This window comes from Colius striatus, chromosome 2, assembly GCF_028858725.1.
Source record: "Colius striatus isolate bColStr4 chromosome 2, bColStr4.1.hap1, whole genome shotgun sequence".
NCBI classification, from domain to species: Eukaryota; Metazoa; Chordata; class Aves; order Coliiformes; family Coliidae; genus Colius; species Colius striatus.
The window spans coordinates 48,369,230-48,391,376 of record NC_084760.1 but is presented as its reverse complement, the minus strand read 5'-3'; the positions used below and the strand labels follow the sequence as shown (position 1 = coordinate 48,391,376).

Below are 22,147 nucleotides of genomic sequence, written 5' to 3'. Positions count from 1 at the left end.
GAGCTTGGAAAATGCCAAGATTGTGTTTCATAAGGGCCTTCAAAAAGTCTCTGTGGCCTAGATTAAGAAGTTGTTAACCTTAAACTGGATTGTATTCTTCCTTAGGGATTTAGAATAGTGGTGATTGAAAACAATCCTAACTTCTAATATAAAGCAATAATAATAGTTCTTCTATTATTAGAAGAATATTAGAAGAATCTTCTATTATTAAAAACAGACAGCGAGTCACATTCCTCAGAACCTTCTTGGTGTTGGTGGCAATACTGGCTTGTATTACACAACAAGCATATGCATTCCATTATGTACATGATTATCTGTGATTCTTTTACTAGTTACTGAGGGGGGACCTCATTAATACAAATATTTGAAATGTGTGTGTCAAGAGGATAGGGCAACACTTTTTCTGTAGTGTCCAATGGAAGACCTCTTCGGAGGTCTTCAAAACCTGCCTGGACGGGCTCCTGTGTGACCTGATCTAGGTGGACCTGCTTTGGCAAGGGGGTTGAACTAGATGATCTTTAAAGGTCCTTTCCAACCCCCACCATTCTATGATTCTATGAATAAAATGCAATAGGTGTTTTCAGTTTTCTGTTTAGCAGACAACAAACAGTAGGGTTATAGAAGATTCCCGAGAATAAGAGAGTATAACAGAAGCATCAAGTCCATGCTATTTGAGATAAGAGCTCATTTTCTTTTATTCATGGTACTTTATCCTTTAGTTAAATCAGTCTTGCAAAGAAGTACAACCATAGATGTTTCATCACTGTTAGAATTGCAGGATGCAGCTACTCTTTCTGCAAAATTGGAAGGAAATAAAATGTTAGCAAGGGAATATTTGTTCCCATCTCTTTTCACCTCATAAGTTACGTTGAAAACTTCCCTAAAAAGAGAGATAAGTCTAAGAGACTGGCGGAAGAAATTTAATTACATGGTCCTAAAATTGGGAAATTAGTATTCACTACAAACTGTTTCTCACATGAAATTGGCCGAAGATCGTGACTCAAACGAAGAATTGAAGTCCCAAGGCAGGGATTTTTTGCATTTTCACATTGTATATTTACTACAGTGGTTCTAGTGAGAGAATACAAGAGTAAAATTCTATTCTGAGTGTTTATATTCATGGCTAGTATTGTCTTTGAACATAACAAGCATAATCTATGTAGATATAAGTGCATCATTTCAATGTGATGAAAAGGAGTAATTATTTGAAAAGAAAGACTGTGCTGTTTTATAAATTATTTAATTGAAGTAATTGAAGTAATCAGAGTATGACATTTCAATAACTTTGGTTATACCTCGAATTACAGTTGATGTGTATTACTTAAGTCGGATAACTTGGATTTTCTGCTTATATTGTCTCAAATGTACCTCTCCTTCAGGGCTAAATGGAAGTGTTGCAAATTCTGAAGTTTTTACTTCTGTGGACTTTGAAGATATGTTCAGTAAATTTGATGCAGCACCCTTGACTATCAAGGAATGTAGATGTTCCATGTTTAGGTGTTATATAAATACTCCTCATATTATTCTACAGAAAGAATGTTTTAAAACTTTGTGGTTTGATTCTTCTCCAAGCATAATAGGCCTGGTAAGACTGGAACAGCAATACTACAAAATTATTGTCACAGATGGCAGTAAGAACTTGCAAATATAAGTTAAAGACAGTGGGATATTGGGTTTATTGTATTATCCTAATACGTGGAATGTTCACTGGAACTCTGGTCAAGGACTGTATATTCTAGTAAATTTAATATTAAAGTTAGCAGATGAAACACACCAAGAATTATCATGTATGTTCTATCTTTTATTGCCTGGAAGAAGAATTTACATTAAATCATGACATTGTTATTCAAGTCCCTAGTTAGCTTAAGCAATATTCTCTAACATAATCACCAAATTTCAGTCTAATTTGAAGACTGAATACACTGTTTTTATTCTCTTATCAAAATAGACTCTGTGGAGTTGATTCTAAAAAGGTCATTAAGGGGAGCTAATTAAACTTTACTGGTTGGAAGTTTGCACCAGGACTGACATTTTCTAGATACAGTCTATTAACATTTACAAGTTCTTATTTTTAGATTTCTGACTTACCTATAACTTTCAGATGCACCCTTGACAGTTGAATTATCATTTTCAGTCATTAAATCTAGAGAGCAAGAACTTGATTGCTTGAGATCTAATCAAAGTTTGTAGTCTTTAAGTTCTGCTCAGAGAATATAGCTAGTAACTACTGTCATTAAATTTAGTTAACGTGCATTGTTCTAGATCCTGCTGTAGTATTAAAGTGCTCTCAGAAATTGATGTGTTTTCAGAGCAGTGATTTCAGTACATGAAGAGAAAGGACTTGTCATGAATGGATGTTTCTGTCTGTGATTGAGATTGTGAAATACTTCTGTTTATGGCTGTTCTCTGTATTTCTGCGCTGTGTAAGTTAATGAAGCTGTATTGTCTTAACAGGCTCAGTAATTTGAAGGTTATTCTCTGTCCAAGATGGGCAAAACTATGGTTCTCTTCAGCTGTTTTGTAGCACTAGTCAGAAGTGTATTTCTGTAAATAGAACAGTGGTCTTCCAAAACTGTACAAATCCCAACATGGACTTGGAGGGTCAAATTTGATGTTGATCTGCTTCACTCGGTTGCTTCTAGTTGTGAAAGAATGGGAACCCTGACTCATAACTAATCTGAAAGTTTTGGTGTTTAGTTTACTTTTTCTTTTCTTGTGGTGTGCTATTAAGAGCCTGCCTCTAATTTATAAAGTGGTGAAAGAGGAAGTAAATTGGGGAGCTTGTCAAGGCTGAGGAGGGCTTTGCTTGGTCTCCATTCTGCTGACAGAAAAGCTCTCTAAAGTTTTCTTTTGGAGTGGAGCCCATTTAGAGTTGGTTTTGTTCTTTGAATTTTAAAAATTGGAGAGATTAAAAGGATGGCAAGCATAAAGCCTTTAATAAAGTTTGCTGTAGTATTATCAGCCTACAATTATAGTTGGACATCAGGACCTTTTAGTGTTTTGGGGGTTGAGCTGAAAACTTGCCTAGCAAGTTGGACAGAAAAGTCAGCCTAGCCTCAATATATATTCATGACCTTTTCTTTCACCACTGATTTTTATAGATTTATCAGAAGAATTACCTGTGTGATGAAAACCAATATCTGTATTCTTGGAGTTTTGTGGGGTTTTTTTCCTTCTGAGAGACTGAATAATAATATTTGTGGCAGGAAGTGGTGGATAACCAATTGCCTTTCCACATAGGCACCTCTCCTGAGGCCTGGCTGTTAAGGAACACTGTAGATGGACAGAAGTGCATATACAGACCTTTTTTGTGAATTATGTCTTGCCTCTTGGTGAGACTGTTCATTGTGTCTGGAGATGTTTGTACAGTTTATTCTTTGTTCCAATAAAGTGTTTTCAGATTCCTCACAGCCAGGTTGCATGTCTCTGCAGAAATCTGTCAGGAGAATGAAGGAAGACCTTTATGATTTTTATCTTTTTGATGAATGAGTTGCCAAAATAGAATAAAGCATAGAAACAGATACTGGGGTTTAGGGGAGAATCCAATTTCTTTGTTTTCTACATTTTCTTTTTTTCTGATTACTGACACTTCACCACAAAATACTAATCGCATTTAACTTTAGAAACCTCAGGATCCGCTGTGACTGTTCTCATCGGCAGAAAGGAGACCTCTGAGCACAAACGGAGAGGCACCTAAAGTGTTCTAGTGTTCTAGCTGGCTACCTTGTGGTCTGGTGAAGAGAGCAAATGAAATGTCTGAAATTTTTTTTGGAATGGCATCTAACAATTCTAAAAGCAGTATTTACCAACTGGCAAAAAAAGATTATAGGTAAAGAAAGTTGAGAATGTTGTGTATTATAATTGTAGTGGTACTGGGTTTTTTTTTAAAGCTCTAATATATAATTCCAGTGACATGCTTCTTAGATATCTTCTAATTTACATTTTGACATTTAAATTTACATCATTTTATGATCATGTAATTCTGAAGCTCATCTTACATACACTTTTTTCAATGATAAATTGAAATCACAGATGAAGTGCGCTTGAGTAAAGAAAAAAAATGTTTAGTGGGATGGGAAAAAAACCCGCTGTCGTAGCACACAAACATTCCTTGGCTGTGAGTTTGTATGTGCAAATTAGACTCTGCTTATGAGAACGACCTTTTTAGTTTTTTCTTGTGCTAACAAATCCCAAGGAAAGTGCATATGGTTCCTTAAAGTATTAAAATGTACGCCGCTGCTGGCATGATAGGGAATACAGTTTGTAATACTCCAGAACTTGCCAACAAACTTCAGTAAAAATACAACTGGACTATTGGATATTTGCCAGAAGTACTCTGGGTGTGATCCAAAGTTAAGTTCTATCCGTCAGATGTAAGCTAATATAAGATCTTTATTTCTCTTTTTTGTGTGTGTCATGCTCCATCTACATTTTTATAAAATGTTATTTTTGTAAGTCATGTACCTTGGAAGAATTTTCTGCTGAAGTATTTGCCGTAATCTTTGTCTTCTAAAAGAAACTTTGAAATTACACATCTGTGCATTAGAGGTAGTAGATAACACAAGTATACCCAGTGTGGTGGTAAGAAAACTTTATTTCGGTGCATAGTACTGTTTTGACTAAAAACAACAACACCACCAGCAACAAAAAAAGAATATTCAGTCAGTCATCATAAATTTAAAATCTTGAGATTTAAAGTCTTAATGCTATTTCCCTGGACTGAAATTTTGTAGAGAGTATTTAATACATCGTATCAAACTGTGGTGAGTCGACTCTGGTTGGATGCCAGGTGCCCAACAAAGCTGCTTTATAACTCCTCTCTTAAGATGGACAGAGTACAGAAACTTCTCCACTATATGTCCTTCCCACAGGCTGCAGTTCTTCACAAACAGTTCCAATGTGGGTCTCCCACAAGATCACAAGTCCTGACAGCAAACTTGCTCCAGCATGGGCTTCTTTCTCTCCGTGGGTTCACAGGTCCTGCCAGGAGTCTGTTCCAGCACAGGCTTGTCATGGGATCGCAACCTCCTTTGGGCATCTTCCTGCTCCAATATGAGGTCCTCCCTGGGCTGCAGGTGGCTCTCTGTTCCCCTGTGGCCTCTGTGGCTTCGAGGGCAGGGCCTGTCTCATAATGGTATTCACCACAGGCTGCAGGGGAATCTCTGCTCCAGCGCCTGAAGCATATCCTCCCGCTTCTTCTTCACCAACTTTGGTGTATGCAGAGTTGTTGCTCTTACATATTCTCATTCCTCTCTTCTGTTGCAATTTTTCCCCTTGTCAGATATGTTATCACAGAGATGCTACCACTATCACTGATTGCTTTGACCAGCAGCAGGACCATCTTGGAGTTGGCTGGCGTTGGCTCTATCTAAGCTATGAGAAGTGAGAATTTTAAGGCTGTCCAATTGTGTTGAGATGGTAGCTCTTTCCTCAAATTAATTCAGATTGACTTGTGGGTTCCAACATTTGTGGATGCACATCATAAGCAGGATGTAGTCAGCATGGTTATAGTGATTAACCAAGTCACAGCATATCAGGCAATGTGTATATTGTATTTTGTCTTTTCCACTGTCTGGTGTGAACTAAGTGAGCTCAGGCATTGTTGGTTTTTCACTAGGGTAACAGCTGGAGAACTGGAGGAGGGAGGACCAATGTTAACACGTAACGTGTTAACTTGTTTCTGTACGTCAACACTCTACTAATATTGACAAAGTATCATTTGGGAAAAAAATGTTTAAGAAAGCTTCTAAATTGGGGACAAAAGTTTAAAAATATCCTGAAAGATGAGATTTCATTTTTGTATATTTTTTTTTCTGTAAACACGATATAGCACTGCCAGTTCTGTGCAACAGTTGTTACAGGTTTTCTGGAACATTTTTTATTTTTTTCAGAAGGTGGTAGTGATTTTTCTGAACAACTTTCTTTTTGTTCCCCTCAATGTCTTATTTAGTTTTTGAGTGTTTTGCTAGAGGTGATTGTGAAAGACTATTTATATTCCATTCTAGAAGTGGCTTATGTAACAAAAAAACTAAAAGAGAAAATAATGGAATAATGGAAATCATTGTCCTTTTTTTCCCATAATTGTATTTACTGATTTTTGTTTCTTTTTCTGAAATGTCAGTACACATTAGAGAGTAAAAAGCCTGGGAGTTGTCATAGTTTTCAGTGAATTATATCTTTACATGGATTCTTTTTGCCAATAACGATAGTAATGGTTTGCTTTTGGTATAACCAAAAATATTTTAAATAAATGTAGAATTACTTTCAGAAGCATTTGACATTCTTTTTCAGTAAGATGATATTGGTTTAGATAATGTTACATTGTATGACTGCAAGTGGCATTTTGTTGATCATCATTCCAGATAAATTAGGTTTGATTTGGTTTTGGTTTTTTTTTTTACAATAAAAGTTTAGATCTTTTTGTTGTTATGTTGAATTGCAGTTTAGGTGAATGAAAGTATTAAGCAGAAACATTCTTTCAGGTCTTTAAAGAAGAAATAGATATTTTTTCAAGATAAACTGGAATTCCTGTTGCAATTTGAGTTCACATTTTTCATATAACACAAATGGCATCATAGTTTGTCCAAGATTAAGATACTGCTGAAAATGCCAATCCTACCCTGAGTCACTGGCAATGGACACTTAACATTGTTTAGAGCTACATGGCAAGATGAGTGGCAGATTATAATAAATCATAGAATCATCATGGTTGGAAAAGACCTTTCATTAAGTCCAGCCACTAACCTAACACTGCCAAGTCCATTACATGACTTATATAGCAAAAATCTACATGTAAACTACATGTAAAAAACCGTTATTTTCTGCATGTCATGGGCAAGGTTTGTCTCTTCTCATTACCACTCCACTTTGTCTCAGCAAAGGGTTAATATGAGTGCCATATTTCTTTGTCAAAGCTTGGCATTTCTTTTTTATTTGCCTTTGTATCTCTTGGAGGCAGGATCAGATCAATGACCTAAATTTCCTTCCTTCTGACTCTTAATTCAGGGGCAGTTTTGCTTCTGGCAGCTTGACCTTGAGCTCTCTTTAGTTTTCCCTGGATGGTGGACATTGGAAGATTTTTATTTTCAGATTGCCTGAAGAAGATTTCTCTATTTTCAACTTTCCTATTACAATATTTGCCTTGGAATTTTTTCCAAGGTTGTCTGACTTGCATATTGAAAAACAGTTTTCCGTGTACTGCAGGCATCTGAAGTAGCAGACACGTTTCTTTAAAGCAAATTGACAAATTTGACGTGTAGTTAAATTTTCATTCTTGCTTCTACACCAAGAATGACATTTTAGTAAGGTGTCTCCTTTTTAGGCAGTTCTGGAGTGGCTCTTTATTTCCCCACTGTTAGCAGTGTTGCTTTCCACTTGTTTGCCATTCAGTCAAGGTTACTCCAGTGGGGAGAAATGAACTTCCTGCTTCACATTCCAGCATTGCTTCCTGTTGCCAGGTTTTTTTTTTGTGGTAGTTCCTACAGACCGCATTCTTTAACTTTTCCCTCCAGACTGTAGCACCAGGCAATCCGGGAAAAACTGAGGTGAGCAGTACCACCAATGCCTTTTCTCATGACCTACGTAACTTCAGTACAGTAGCTCCATCTCTTTGTGTTGATGTACTGTTTTGAAATTGTAGTCCATCTTTTTGTATTATGTCTTGCATAAGTAAAGCAGTCAATGTGAGAACTGGGTTTGTCTTATGCTACCTTTGAAGCCTAGAATCTTTTTGGATGAAACAAAACATGTTTTTTGCCTTGTATTCCCCTTACCATTCCAAATTTGGTAGTGTTCTGCATACTCACCAAACTGAAGTTCAGGCTCTTTACACAATGCAGCTTCTGGTTTGCCACTCCCTTTAGAAGAGTTCTGTTAAATTGAAGTCTCATTCATTTGGAAAGATAGTTAAAGGTTTTACCCCTATCTGTGTACTTCCAGCTATCTCTGTAGTTTCCCAGATGCTTCCTTGGCCTTCTTGAAGGCAGGACTGACAGTTGCTTTCTTCCAGTCCTTGATAACATCCCCTGATCACCATGACTTCTTAAAAGATTATGGAGTGACATGACAATAATATTAGGTCTTTTCTTCAGCCCTTGTGGATGCACACTATTGACTTCTGCACATCTGATTTGTTTAAATGTTCCCCAATCTCATCCTCCACCTGATCGGGGTTATGTTAAACATAAACACTGGGTGGAGCTAAATCACCTGGAGCACGGTAATAGTGGGTTTTAGCGTAGCCAGCAAGTGAACAACAGTATCCTGGTATCACAAATGTGTAGTGTGAATGCTGAAATGTTGATCATGGCAGTGGGCAGTGGCTTGATCCTTGAAGGCATAGACAACAGGGACTTCTTGTCATCTTTCTGTGTACTTCTGAACAGTCTCATGCAACCAAATTGCTCCAGGAATTTTATGCTAAGTAGTGTTAGGTATCTACAGTTAAGCACTGTTGGAAACTGCTGGGATTGCAGCAGGACAGACCCCACTGTTAAATTACACTCATATATCACTTGTCTGGTATCAAGCAGATAAATATAAAACTAGGAAGACAAAAAATATGTGTGACTATCTATCTGTTGAACTTGATGCTTAATGCAGTCCCATTTGATGCGCAGGAAGACTTCTCATCCGTAGCCTAGAACATTTCTGGTTTCTCTGTGGATATTGAATGCTTGTTATCCTCTTGATCTTTGCCAAATATATTCACATCTTTAGTAGTTAACACTTTTCCCAGAATGTATTATTGGTTGGTTTATGAAGTTGATTGGTTTTTGAGAACTTTGAGTTGTATAGGGATTTTTTTAATCTCAAGTTTATAAGTAATAACTGCTGCGATATTGGTAGCAGATTGGATAGGAACAGACCTGGAAGTTTGTATTTGAGGTAAAGAAAAGATAACTTCTGAGATACTACATTTGTTCTTGAAATGATATGTTTAGTGAAAAAAAACTATCAGACTTCACAAATTCACTGTTGTTTATTTTTATTAACTTTTGTGGGAATTTTGTGTGCAAGCACTAATTGAAATGGCATGAATTTCAGTGGGAGTTGGATCAAAAGAGTTGATATTTTTAATAGTTTGATAATAAAGCCTTTTGTAATCTGGTTAGAATACTATACTTTGATCTAAAATGTGTCATTTGAGCTCCTGACATGCGATCAGTAAACCTGCTGGGAGTTCTGCTTCTGTCTTTTCCTCTGCTCTTTCTGATTTATGACATGAAACACGTTAAACAACTAGAACATGGGAGAAATAAGATCGATGCAGTGGCAAAAGTCTGTGTTAGTTTGCAGTGGTAGTAGTTAGTGCTTCAGACTTTTCCAGAGAGGTACCAAATTAAATGCTGTAGCGAATCAAATTCTCTTGATACTTCTGGCCATCTATGAAATAAGAACACTTGTACATGGTGGACTATAGCTACAATTGAAAGGTGAAAATTCAAAGAGGTTTTTTTTTCATTTTAAAAGTCACTTGCAAGAATAATCTTCTTATTATGACATAATGAATGTGAGTTTACAGTTTGCTACATCTTCTCTGGATAATTACAAATGTAATACAACAAAAAAAATAATTGTAACATATGTTTTAATACTAGTGGATGTAAATATAGTGTCACTTCTATTTCCTCATTGAATTCATTATTTTAATCCCTGTCAGATTCATATTTTTGATAGTCATGTACCCTGCATGGCAAGTGCTGAGAAAACATTTATGAAAAGCTTTGCCAAAGAAATCTGACTATATAGACTACAGTGACTTTACTGTTGAGAATCTTCATGTGTTTGTGGAAAAAAAGGTACTAGTTAAGCAAGTCTGATCTGTAGATTTCATTGCTCAAATACCCAAGTTACTTAATAACTCTATCTCATATATTAGAGTAGTACAGCAGTTCTATTGATATGTTGGCAAAGAAGCAAACATGACTGATCTTTACCATCTGTTTATCATGCTATATAAAGAAGATCTTACTGGTTGCCATGGAAACCAGCATTTCCAAAACCACAAGTGTTTGCTTAAAATCTCAAGCCTTCTAAAGTCTTGTCTTTTCTGAGGGAAAAAGAATAGAAATATCTCTAAAGTTTTCCAATGATTTTGTTTTTCCATGCAGTTGGTTCACTGTAAAATGTTTTCAGTATTTTTGCATTTCGTGTATCTTCTTTCATGACTTCGTAAGTTTAAAGCATGCCACTGGTAACTTAATGAACTTATTTGATGCTTAGCAATGATCCAGGAAGAGGGAGCAGATATTTTTGAGGATGTTACGTTCATTTTTCTAAAATGAGGTCGTCTTGTTCAGATGAACAAGCATGGCTGATAATGACCCAACAGAGTGAGAACTATGGAGTTTGGGTGGAGATCACATTGAAAATACTTACTACCTGAGTAAAAACCCAGATTCATCTCATTTATCAGTCAGACACCTGGGTCTCACTGAAAAGAGCCTTTCTAGAATCAGTAATCTAGAGAAAAACATCAAATATTGATAATAGTTATGATCTGTGTTTCTCTGGGCTGTCCACTGTTGGCTTAAATTTTATTTTTTTTTTTAAACTTGGAGTAAACCATTGAAAAGCCCTCAGTGTATATAGTACTTCAAAGTATATACATTTGACATAATACTCTGTGCCCAAATGTACATATTTACATATTACATTCTTTCCTAATTCTCCACTGGGTTTTAAGGTGTTTTGTTCTCCCACTTTATAGAAGGCTTCTGCTGTGTATAACCAATTAACTCTGGTAGGCAGTGACACATGTAGAGGTGTTACATTTGAACTAATGGTGCTGGTTGGTTTTAAACCATGTAAAACAATTTCTGTTTCTTTTTATTTAAAAGAAAGATTTATATTTACAGGTCTCTTGTTGTGTATTTGGCTTAAGGTATGTACTTTAGATGAGAACAATTTAGTGAAGCATAGAAGTTGGAGCCTCTTTTCCCCTATTAGTAAAGAGCATTCAGTGTAATGAATTAATCTGAACAATGCTGAAGATAAGTTGTTATTTAAGAATATTGTTGAGTACAAAAGATTAAAATTTTTACATAATTCTGCAATGACAATACATATCTTAACAGTTTTCCCTTTTTATGTTTCATCCATTTGTGAAAGATGCTGTGAGCATTTTCAGTCTGAGATAATGGCCAGGAGTTGACCTAGTTCATTGTTGCATTTCCCTAGTAGAGTTTATTTAATGGAAAATACATTTTTATGACAGGTTTTACAATTAAAATATTGCTGAAATGACACTGGACCTCCAGAGGTGTCTGAATTCTTTAGCCTTGTGAGGCTAATCATATTTCTGTCGTTCATGTAACTCTCCCAAATATTTGTGTTGCTTTCATTTCGCAGAATATTCCTGCCTCTGAGAGCGCCTGTTTTCAGAAAGGTAGTCTTGTGCTTGAATAAACCTGTTGATGTTGGTCGACAGTGGGGTGCTAGACCTCCCACAAAGTTTAAATAAAGCAAATATTGATGGAGAAATCAGACACACAAAAATTAGGCTTCTGTCTAAGTATTTGTGGTTAGAAAAATAAGATTACCAGACCGGCAAGCTACTGCTGGCCAGAGTAATTGCACTCAGATGCTGTGTTTTTTGGTATAAGCTTGCCTGCTATCTGCATCACATTCCAAGATCAAGTCAAACACTGACCAGGAAAAACATCACCCGCTGGCAGTTGGTTTAAAATTACATTTTGGTGGTTTGTTTTCTGTGTGGTGTCTTTAGTGGCATCTTTAAGGTAGTTCTTTTTGCCCTACCACTCAGGAGATCTGATGGGTGGAGGGTAGAATTAATTTTTTTATGGTTTGTGGGTTTTTTTCTGAATAATTGGTATCTTTCAGATAAATGTCTGATTATAGCTGTTCTTTATTTCATAGTACTTTGTCTGTGTCCACAGTATGCTTTTTTCACCAGCCCTTTTGAAACTTTTAATTCCAAACTGTCGCTGTATGACTTCATTAAAACGAAGACGATGGTGATTCCTTTCTTCTTATAAAGCAAAAATTTTTCCTCTTTGTCCTCAGCTCGTCATAAGTTTTTCAGAAAAACAGGAGTTTAGAACGTGTATGTTTGTTTATTTTTAACAGCAACTCTTCTAATCATCCTGGGGATAACCTGTCCTAAAAAAGTTAGTACATAAAAAAAAAAAAGTAAAATAATATTCAAATATTTAGCTGATCTTGATGGCAATGATTCAAGTAACCTCCGCCTTTGGGAAACCCAGTAAACCTAGTAGCAGTAGATGGTAGACTGATATAAGTGTCTAAATGAGGTTCTACAGGTTTCAGGGAAAAGTTTGCTTTATTTCTTTCAAGAGTTCAAAAGCTGCGTTGGTTTTTAGGAGCTGTAAATGCAGAAGTACCATAAACTGCATGTAACCAAGGCCGTCAATATTTGCTTTGCATCTGCGCAAAAACCTATAGTTTCTTAAACTTCATCTTTATGATAAGATTTGATTTTTGTAGAATCTGGTGGTCCACTTGAATCTCCACAGCTTTATTTAATCCTCTAATTTTTATGGTTTCCTAGAAGGAAATAATCTGTTGTGATCATTTCTGTGTTTAAAAGATTATTGGAATTCTTTTGAAAGTAGCACAATATATGGAGGCTATACTAAAGCCTGTACTAAAGGTACATGGTACAATTCCAGAAAGAGATCAGTCTCTTTTCTAATCTTGAAGGGTCTCTGACTCTTACTAGAAGTCCTTCAAAAGTTAAGTCTTAATACTCTCTCTTGTGATAATTGAATTCTGGGAATAATGCAGTTGACCCCAGATTGTGTATTGCCTCCTGTTGTTCTCTACACTCTAGTCCCTGCAGAGTTCACATTTAATAAGCAGTGAAGTGATGGAAGATTCCATATAAAGTTTTACTTTCAGTTAAGAAATGTTTCTCCTTGTAAGCAAAATCCTGTGAAAACTGAGCAGCTACTCTCTCATGGAGTCACTGAGGTTGGAAAGGACCTTTGGAGCTCTCCTCCAGGAGCTTCCCGTTCTAGCAGGTATGCTCCTGCAATCAAGATAGAGCAAGTAAGATCTTCTTTGTTATGTTTACATTTAGTTTTTTAAGAATATATTTAATATTTTTAAGACATGGTTTATGTGCATTTCTAGGACACTTGAATACCTAAATTTCAAACAAGCTGTATTTAAGTGTACGTTGAGTGATCTTTAATCACTCAGCTGAGTAGGTGAATGAAACTTCATAAATGCAAAAAAAGCTACCCAAATCTATGAAGTTATTTCCATTCTGAAAAATGCTGCAGCTTTTGTGTAATGGAGCATTTTGAAGACGTATTTTTCACTGAAGGCCTTGGTTGTGGTTCATGAAGTATTCTTAAGACTAGCCAAATGGAGGCACAAATGCAACATTATCTATATCAGTTACTCAGTGGCTGTACCTATAGAATTACAGCTGTGAACCCATAAATTTCAGGCAAGTACTTTCTCACTAAGCCACAGCCATTCTTTTTACACATGATTAAGTTACCTTATTGGCTTAGTCTTAACTGTCCAAGCATCATACCATGTGGTGGTCAGTTATTCAAAAGTTGCTTTGTATTTTAAGTGAAGGCCACACTACTTCAAATTGCCTATTTTGGCTTCAGATGAAGAGACAATGTGGAGACAGGCCTCTGTCATCTTCTAGCCAGAGTCCTTTTTTGTTGTTGTTGTCTCTGGAATCTTAATTTCTCTGTGATTGGCTTCACAAAGCTAATGGGTTAAGACTCCTTGTTTGCTCAGAGGCAAGGAGAGCAGGAATGGTGTTGGAAAGATCTGCCTTGCAACCTACCATAAGAGTACCTTCTTGCAAAGTGGGATGGGAATGTCAATTCCTGCAAGCCTGGCCTAACCCATTACACAGGTCTGTTCTTACTGAATAAACCCTTTAATTGGCAGACATTTATGTAATGGTAATGAGCCCTATCCCCATCACAACCTTATTCTTCAAGTAAAGAAATTCTCTCAACCTCAAAATTGTTTTCCATACACAGAGATGTTTAGTTGCCCAAGCCCAGGAATAAGTATCCAAAACTTGCAGCCAACAGTGGGCTTTGAAGTTGAGATGGTTGATGGGTTTAAGAGCATCTCCCCTTCTTTCATTTCCTGCCAGCTGGATATTTAATTGGAATCCCATTTTTAAATTCTGTTCTCACCATGTGAAGTAAGTTTTTGTCTTCTCCCCTGCTGCTGAACCATACTCAAAACGTGCCATGACAAAGCTGATTGTCCTCCACAGATCTGGTTGTAGCTGTTGGAATGGACTGAGGATTATGTGGTTTGAAGATAACGTTGTGCAGAAAGGTATTTAATATACACTTGAAACTTCAGCAGCAGGTGAATAGAGTGCTGTTAGATTACACCAAATAAAATTGAATGCTCTGAGTATTTAAATGTATTCATGTTTGGGTGTGGTCATATGGTGAATCCTATGATTTGGAGAAGTGTAAAACAGTGGTTTAACATCCATTTAAAAAATGAATATGTCAGAGAGTTTTCTCTTGTTTACTTCTGACAAGTTATTAATAAAGCAAATTGGATAAAAGCCTTGAGGCAGGTAGAACTCTTGCATTTCTAATAAAGAAGCCAGCAGTCTTGTCAACTAGCTCCATGCCTTACCTCTAGCACTAGATACAGAGTTGTCAGTTATAATTCATTTTTTAAAAGTGGGTTGTTTTTTTTTCAAACGTACCTGCACCTGTAACCGTGAGTAGTGCATCCTAATAACCTTTCTATATTGAACAAAATAAGCATTTCTTTCCCAAGATGTTACAGATATAAAGCTATTTTTATATTGTCACATCTGGGATTGTCAGTTTGAATAATGAGATTTCTTTTTCTGAATAGTTTGTATTTCAGCCTAAAACTAGCCTATTTTGTAAGCCTGGGATAATGTCATTGAGAAACCTAATTCATCAACATAAATGATTTTAGTTGTGTTACAGACTTTCCCAGATGCTTTTTTTTAGAGCTGTATGAACAGGTAATTTTTTTTCCCTCCTTTTGATTGACAGATGAAATGGGAAGGCAGAGGAATATCTCTCCCTGTTTTCCTTCCCTTTGTAGCTAAACAGAGCTCATGTATGACCTGAAAAAATGATTGATACTGTCAGTGGGGCACCTTTCTTTCAGCATGGAAGGGAAGGGCAGAATTAACCAGCAGAGGTGATAAAGACAGGGATCTGTTTGCTTCAGTCCCTACCAACAGGCCAGTGACCAGAGCACACACCTGGGCTATGGTGGTTGGGCTCCCACTGGGATAACTGGTGAAAAGGCTGCAAATCCCACAGCTCTCTGTTTCAGTCATGAGCAGAACCTTTGGGAAATGCTAAAAGCATTTCACTAAACATTTAACAACCCCTTTTTGACCCTTCCAAACTACCTTGTCATGTTTCTTTTGTATTCTTAGTGGTTAAATTTGAACTAGCACTACTACTCATGAGTAAACTCTCTTCTGCTACACCCACTTGCAGAGTCAGTTGCCTATGCTTTTGGTTTTTACTCCCATTTGTTACTAGGAAATTTCCCTCATGTCCATCTCATCCTTACAGTAACTGTTGTATTTGCCATATTTCCTCCATATTGTTTAATTTCAAGAATTTAAATTAATGAAAAAACTGGTAAGAACACTAACTGCTTTTGTGTCATGCAAATAATTTAAAATCTACAGTTAAACAAGATTGATGGAAAATACAAATGGTGCTTGCAATAAATAGTCTTTTTTTTAAATGTAAGTATAAATTACTGATGGAGTCAAACCTGACAGTTATTGGAGGTTAGTATTTTAACTGCAAAATCTGGTGAAATGGCTGCACATGTGGAGAAATACACAAAGCCTTAAGTGAAATGCTCATGTTTGCTTGATTTATTCTCTGCAGCAGACGGACTCTGGTAGTAGGAGGTGTAATTTGCAGCACATTAGCTATTAGCCAGTGTCATTGCTTGAGTGGGTGGTGTGAGTCTCTTGTGCCTGTAAGGTGTCATACTGCGCATGTGTCAGAGCTAGGCACTTCTCCCCTGTGCACTTAAGATGACTTTTTTTCTGTGAACGGGGTGCTGTATTTGAAATTGTGAATTTGCTAGTTTTCAGATGGCTTATTCTATCAAACCAATAAACCTAGAGTAAATCTTCGAACCCCCTCCTGCCCCTTCTTATTGTTTTGCAAAACTGAATTGTGGAAGTGTTTGACTTTCCTGCCTTTTTTTGGTATGTGGTCCCCTGAGGATGAAGTGTGTAATTTACAAGATACGAAGCCTGCAGCTGCTATTGTTTCTTTTTTGGGTACATATGTATGTATGTGTGGTGTTCAGCACGTTTTTTTCCAAAAGAATCTCAGCTTGATGCATCTTTTTTCGTGTGCACAATTTAACTTGGGTTGCTTTTAGTTCACGTTTTTTCCCCTAGAGGCACCTGTCTCCTGCCACATACCCATCAAGACTAATTGCACCATCTGGAAGACTTTTGTGTAGCTTTTACTCGTGCAGTATATCTCTTGGGAGCTTAATTCAGAATGTGAATGTGACCCCTGAAGCCATGTCAAGTAGCTGCAGTAGTTTCTAGGTCTAAAGGATGATCACCGTAGGCTTTATTTGTTTCAAGTCTAATGCGGTTTGCTTTAGTATGGATATGTTACATGTCAGCAGCACAACTTCGGTCATGTTTTGAATGGAATTAGACTTTGACTGCTGGTTTGGTAATTCATAGAAAATACTGTCTAAAATTCCATCCAAACCATGTGGAACATATAAGCTATATGATTAGGTGTAGAAATGACAGGCATGTTGCTCTTATTTTTACACTGTTTGATTTTTGTGTCCTGTTCTTCCCCTGCCTCTGCTGTGCTTCTCAATAGTTTTCTGCTAAGAATGTAAGGCATTCATTTCTAGGGGTGTTGCAAGTGCCCTGAACATCCCCAGACAATGTTTTTGGTTTTGCTATGAAACTGAGTATTTTCAGCACAGGTAATCCTCAGCTTCTTTTTTCTTCTCGTCTAGTTTGAATCAGGTAGAAGTACATTCGTGCTTCACTTCTAGCTGTGCCCATCTAGGCAGTGGCTTACTTAAAGGCCAGTGCTTCACAGTCCTGTGGTAAACATCTTTCTTCTATACTTCCTATCCCTTGGCAAACCATAGAGCACTGGACATGAAAAAACGAATGTCATGATTGTTAAAAGTATCACCAGAATTTGCTGTATTTGAGGTTTCTTTGGATTTTTTTTGATAAGTGTGTTATTCATTTCTCATGGGATCCTGCATTTGCTAAGACACTCTGGTTTTACCAGCCTATATATGTGGGGAAAAAAGCACTGTTGATTTTCTTTTTCCCTAAAACCACTCTTCTTTAAAAATTATGAAGTTGTAAATCATATTAAGGAAATACATTTGTATTTAATTGCTTCATCTGCGTAACTTGTGGGGTTGCAAGTAATGTGGTCAACTGAAGTTTAAGCCAGAGTAGTACTTAGACCACCACAAACAATTATGAAGTCTGTGTGCAGGACATATACACACTATCTATTATTCATTATATGTATTTTCTGTTTTTTCCTGGGTAGTTTAGTGTTCATTGTGGCTCTGACTTTGGAAATCTATAGAGTTTAAAGTGTTTAACTGGCTTGGATGCACTCTGTTAACTCCTTCTTAAAAACCCTCACTATATGTAACTGGTTAAACAAAATAAAGGTGCGTGTTTGCAGGACCAGAGCTTGTGCTCTCTTGTTCTGAACTGTGCAAGCTTTTCGGGGTTGAAATTGTTGGGAAGTACTGTAGCACTGGTCTACAAAAGGTATCATTGTCTACTCTGGTGTGTTATATACTGTCTTCCTTTCAGTGGTTATGCAGTTTCATTCAGTTTGGTTTAACTGTTTTTAAAGGCTCTTTGAGGATGGAAGAAATGCAAGCTAGTGGACTCTGTGACATGTCTTTCTTCAGGAAGTTATGTTTGAATGCCATGTAATACATAGTAAAATCTATGCTGAATGGTCTTCCACCAAAATATTGATTACCCATGTTCTAATATTTAGAAACATTTAAATTGGTTTATTTGAAGATAGCTAGCAAGGTAATGTGCAAATTGCAAGTTGCATTTTACTGCTCTGTGAAGAGAGACTAACACTTAATTGCATTACTGCAGATTAAGATTGGTGGCTAGTACTTGCCTAAATTTCAACTTCGACTGTAAATATTTGGCACCCACTTGATCCTTAAAACCTTAACTTAGTTGAACTAAGCTCTGTAATTGTACATATACACTTGTACTTTTTTTTTTTTTTTTTTTTTTTTAATTTGAAAGAAGTTGATATTTTCTTGTAGTGGTTTAACCCTGGCTGGATGTGAGATGCCCACCAAGTCATTCTGTCACTCCCTCTCCTAAACTGGGCAGGGGAGAGGAAATACAACAAAGGGCTCTCCAGCTGAGCTAAGTACAGAGAGATCACTCAGCAATTACCATCAGGGACAAAACAGACTCAACTTGGGGAGAACTGGTTTGATTTATTAACAGTCAGTCAAAACAGATTAGCAAAATGAGAAATAAAAATTGAACCTTAAAACACTTACCTCCAGCCCTTACTTCTTTCCAGGTCTCTCCCTCCTTACCCTCAACAGCACAGGGTGACAGGGAATGGAGGTTATAGTCAGTTCATCACAGATAGGCTTTGCTGCTGCTTTCTCTTGGGAGGAGGATTGCTCTCGCTTTCCACTGCTACAGTGTAGCATCCCTCACCTGGGCAATAGTACTCCACAAACTTCTCCACTGTGGGTCCTAGTCATGGGCTACAGTTCTTCACAAAGTGTCGCAACATGAGTCTTGTCCATGGGAAGAACAGTCTTTCTTGAACAGAATGCTCCAGCACAGGTCCCTCACCGGGTCACAAGTCCTGACGGTAAACCTGATCCAGCATGAGCTACTCTCTCCACGGGTTTGCAGGTCCTGTCAGGAACTTGCTCCACAGCATGGGCTTCCCATAAGATGTCACTTACAGGTCTTCTTTGGGGATGCCCCCTGGTCTGCAAGTGGGTATCTGCTCCACTCTGACCTCCATGGGCTGCAGGGCCAGGGCCTGCCTCATCATGGTCTTCACCACAGATGTCTGGGAAATCTCTCCTCTGATGCTGGCGCACCTCCTCTCCCTCTCTTTCTCCACTGACTGTGTCTGCAGAGATGTTCTTCTCTCATTCTCACTCCCTCCTGCTGCTGCAGCAGTTTTGCAACTGCATAGTGACTTCTTCCTCCTCTCCAGCATGTCATCCACAGAGGTGTTACCTCCATCATTACTTGGCTCGGCCTTGATCAGCGGTGAGTCCATCTTAGATCCAAATGGCACTGACCCTATCAGACAGGGGGGAAGCTTCTAGCAGCTTTTCACAGAAGCCACACCTGTAGCTCCCCGCCAAAACCTGGCCACACAAACCCACTAAACTTCTCTAACACATGTTGCTGAGACTGTGTGGGGTGTACCCTATTGTTAACTTGTCCTGGGTAGGCCAGCCTATTAGTCTGACAGGGAAGCAAATGGGAGGTGAGCAGGTTAGAAGTACACAGAACAAAAAGCCATGGCCTTATTTGGCTCATTAGACCAGACCAGAACTAAAAATCTTGGGAGTTGTGATAGAAAACCCTACTGACCCCCTCTTATGGTAATTGTTAATGGCATTTGTAGGGTGTAGCTCTACTGAGTATGAGCTCAGGGCTTCTCTGGAGAGCAAGTATTATCCTGGAATCAGTGCAGGTGTGAAGGCCAAGCTGTCTAGCACCAGCTGCTTGCATGGACCTCTTCATTCTTCTAGAGCATGTAGTTTGTGCCGTTTCCCCATCACTGTAAAACAAACTATAAAGTCTTGAGAAGTCAATATTTGCTGTAGCATAGGGACTTTTACACAGAAGGAGACTGTTTAAATTATGAATTTTGTAATGTTTTCATGTCCATGTAAATGAAGTAGTGTACTGAAGATATTCTTGTGTTGTGAAATAGTGTAAATGTAATGAAAAAATCCAAATTAATCTTTGGATGGCATCCAGTGTTTTCTTTCTTCAAACATACTTGCAAAATCATTATCTTAATTTTTCATTCAGATGTTTTAAAGACTGTTCTGTTTTTATTTCCTTCAGTGATTAGGGCTAAAATTACACTATAGAATAAAATGAGTTGAAGTGCTTAGTAATCTGCAATGTAATTCTTTATGTGATTTACACAAATATTTAGATGGTATCTAAAGATATTGGCTCTTATTTATTGGAAACTGGTTTATGACTTTAATAGCATCTGGGACATATTATCCTTTCTTCCAGCTATTTATTCTTACTGATGAACATAAGGAGTAGAATAGAAAACAGCTTGCTAAGAACAGGAAGAGTACAATTGGAGACATTGCAGTCAAAAAAGAAAGCTGAGCTGCTTTACAAGAAGTTAATTTCTAAGTTGATGTATCTAGATAGTCATTTAGAATTGCCTTCAACAGATGTGTTTTTGGGGGCACTTCTCCTCTGACCCCAAATCTAAAGGTGCAGCATTTGAAAGAGTTCTTTTGTTGATGGCTCATCTCTACTTCATTTATATCTGACTTTTATTTTACATCTTTCATCAGTTTCTGCAAAGTCTAGTCCTAATATACTTAGACATGTTGTATGTATTGCTCAGTCTGGTCTTAACCACTCTGATCTAAACAGTTTTCTTTCAGCAGGTTATAGATTTTTGCTTGTACTTTTCTTCCTTTCCTTTTCTTCTCTTGAAGTACGAGACTTTTTTTTGGCTTTTTTTGTACTTCAGACAACAAATTGAAAGCTCTTATGTTCCTGTTACAGTAGATCACATTGAATTATTCCAAAATACTCCTTTCATGACTTGACGTGAAATGCAGGACATATGCTGCTCCTTGAAAATAAACAAGATTTAATCCTGAATACTTGATTTTCTCTGCAATAGTAGTATTTCATTGTACATGTCGGATAAAAGATGACAAAATATCATAATAATTGCAGCTTATTTCCATGCAAATGTAAATATTAAGGACTTGATGAAATGATGGCATCCTGAGATATGAGTATTCCTTTCCACTTTGGTATGATCAGTGAAAACGGATTATGAAAACATGCTTTTTTTCCCCCACCCCCTTTCTGTTTTGCAGGGGCTTTGTGTGTGATAGCCGAAATAATTTACAGATGCGAGGTTTGGTTGTATTGCTTGTTTCCAAAGCTGCTGGACCCAGCACGGCAGAACTCTCTTTCCAGCACAACATGGTCAGTGGAATTTACTCCAGGTATGTAGTAATTTTCTTTAGCAATATATGCCAAGGTACATTTGATAGTCAGTTTCATGGTAGGATCAAAGCATCCTAAGTGACCTACTCAGCTGTTAAGGAAAATCAATACTTACCTAATCACAAAACTTCATTCCTTGGTATTTACTTAAGCTTTCCATGGTGAAAACTATTTCCTACTCTTTCTATAGCTCTTATAGAATGTATCTTAATTGTAGCACAAACAATTTTAAAGCATTTGCATCAAGATAGTTATTTGAAAGTTCACATTAAGTGGTACTCATAATCAAAACAGTAAAGATGCTGGAAAATATTTTTAGTAGAACATTTTCATTTTGAGTTACTCAACTGTTACTTGGCTACACCTACTTCAAATTTCGAAGTCAGTCTGCCGATCTTGTGGAATACCGCTTGGTTTCCCTGAGCACTGATGTTTTGCTGAAGTCTCTATGAAGAGTACTTTCCCATAAAACAGCAGTGTGGAATAAACTTTCTGCCTCCCACGTGTCACAGCAGAATTACTGAGCCATCATTAAGTTTTCTCAGGCTCTCAATGAGATATTTCAGCTCCGTCAAGTTCCTTTTTTTTTTTTTTTTTTTAAGTATTTAAACAAAATTAGTTAATACTAGTAACAACAATCAAAAATAGTGATTACTGTCCATTGTATATTTGACAGTTAACTGTTCCACTGAATTAATATGTGAGATCTGGTTGAAAAATTGTAAAATTTGAAGGTTTTAAATCTTTTTGATAAATTGTGAGTATTGCTTGGCTGAGGGAACAGACTGTTGTATTTTCAGTTAATTGTGTGTCTAACCACTGTGATGTAATAAATGAAGATGCACAAACTGACGTGTTTGTATCCTGATTTGATTTTGAAGTGCA

General features: G+C 37.2%; 1 protein-coding gene across 2 annotated transcripts in view; it reads left to right on the top strand.

The window, feature by feature from the left end:
- Nucleotides 1-22,147, top strand: part of PDSS2 (decaprenyl diphosphate synthase subunit 2) — a 125,438-nt gene that overhangs the window by 28,213 nt on the left and 75,078 nt on the right. For both annotated transcript variants that reach the window (XM_061989826.1, XM_061989825.1), the window contains exon 2: nucleotides 21,130-21,261. In XM_061989826.1, the coding sequence (XP_061845810.1) occupies nucleotides 21,130-21,261 (132 nt within the window). The remainder of the gene's footprint in view (nucleotides 1-21,129; nucleotides 21,262-22,147) is intronic.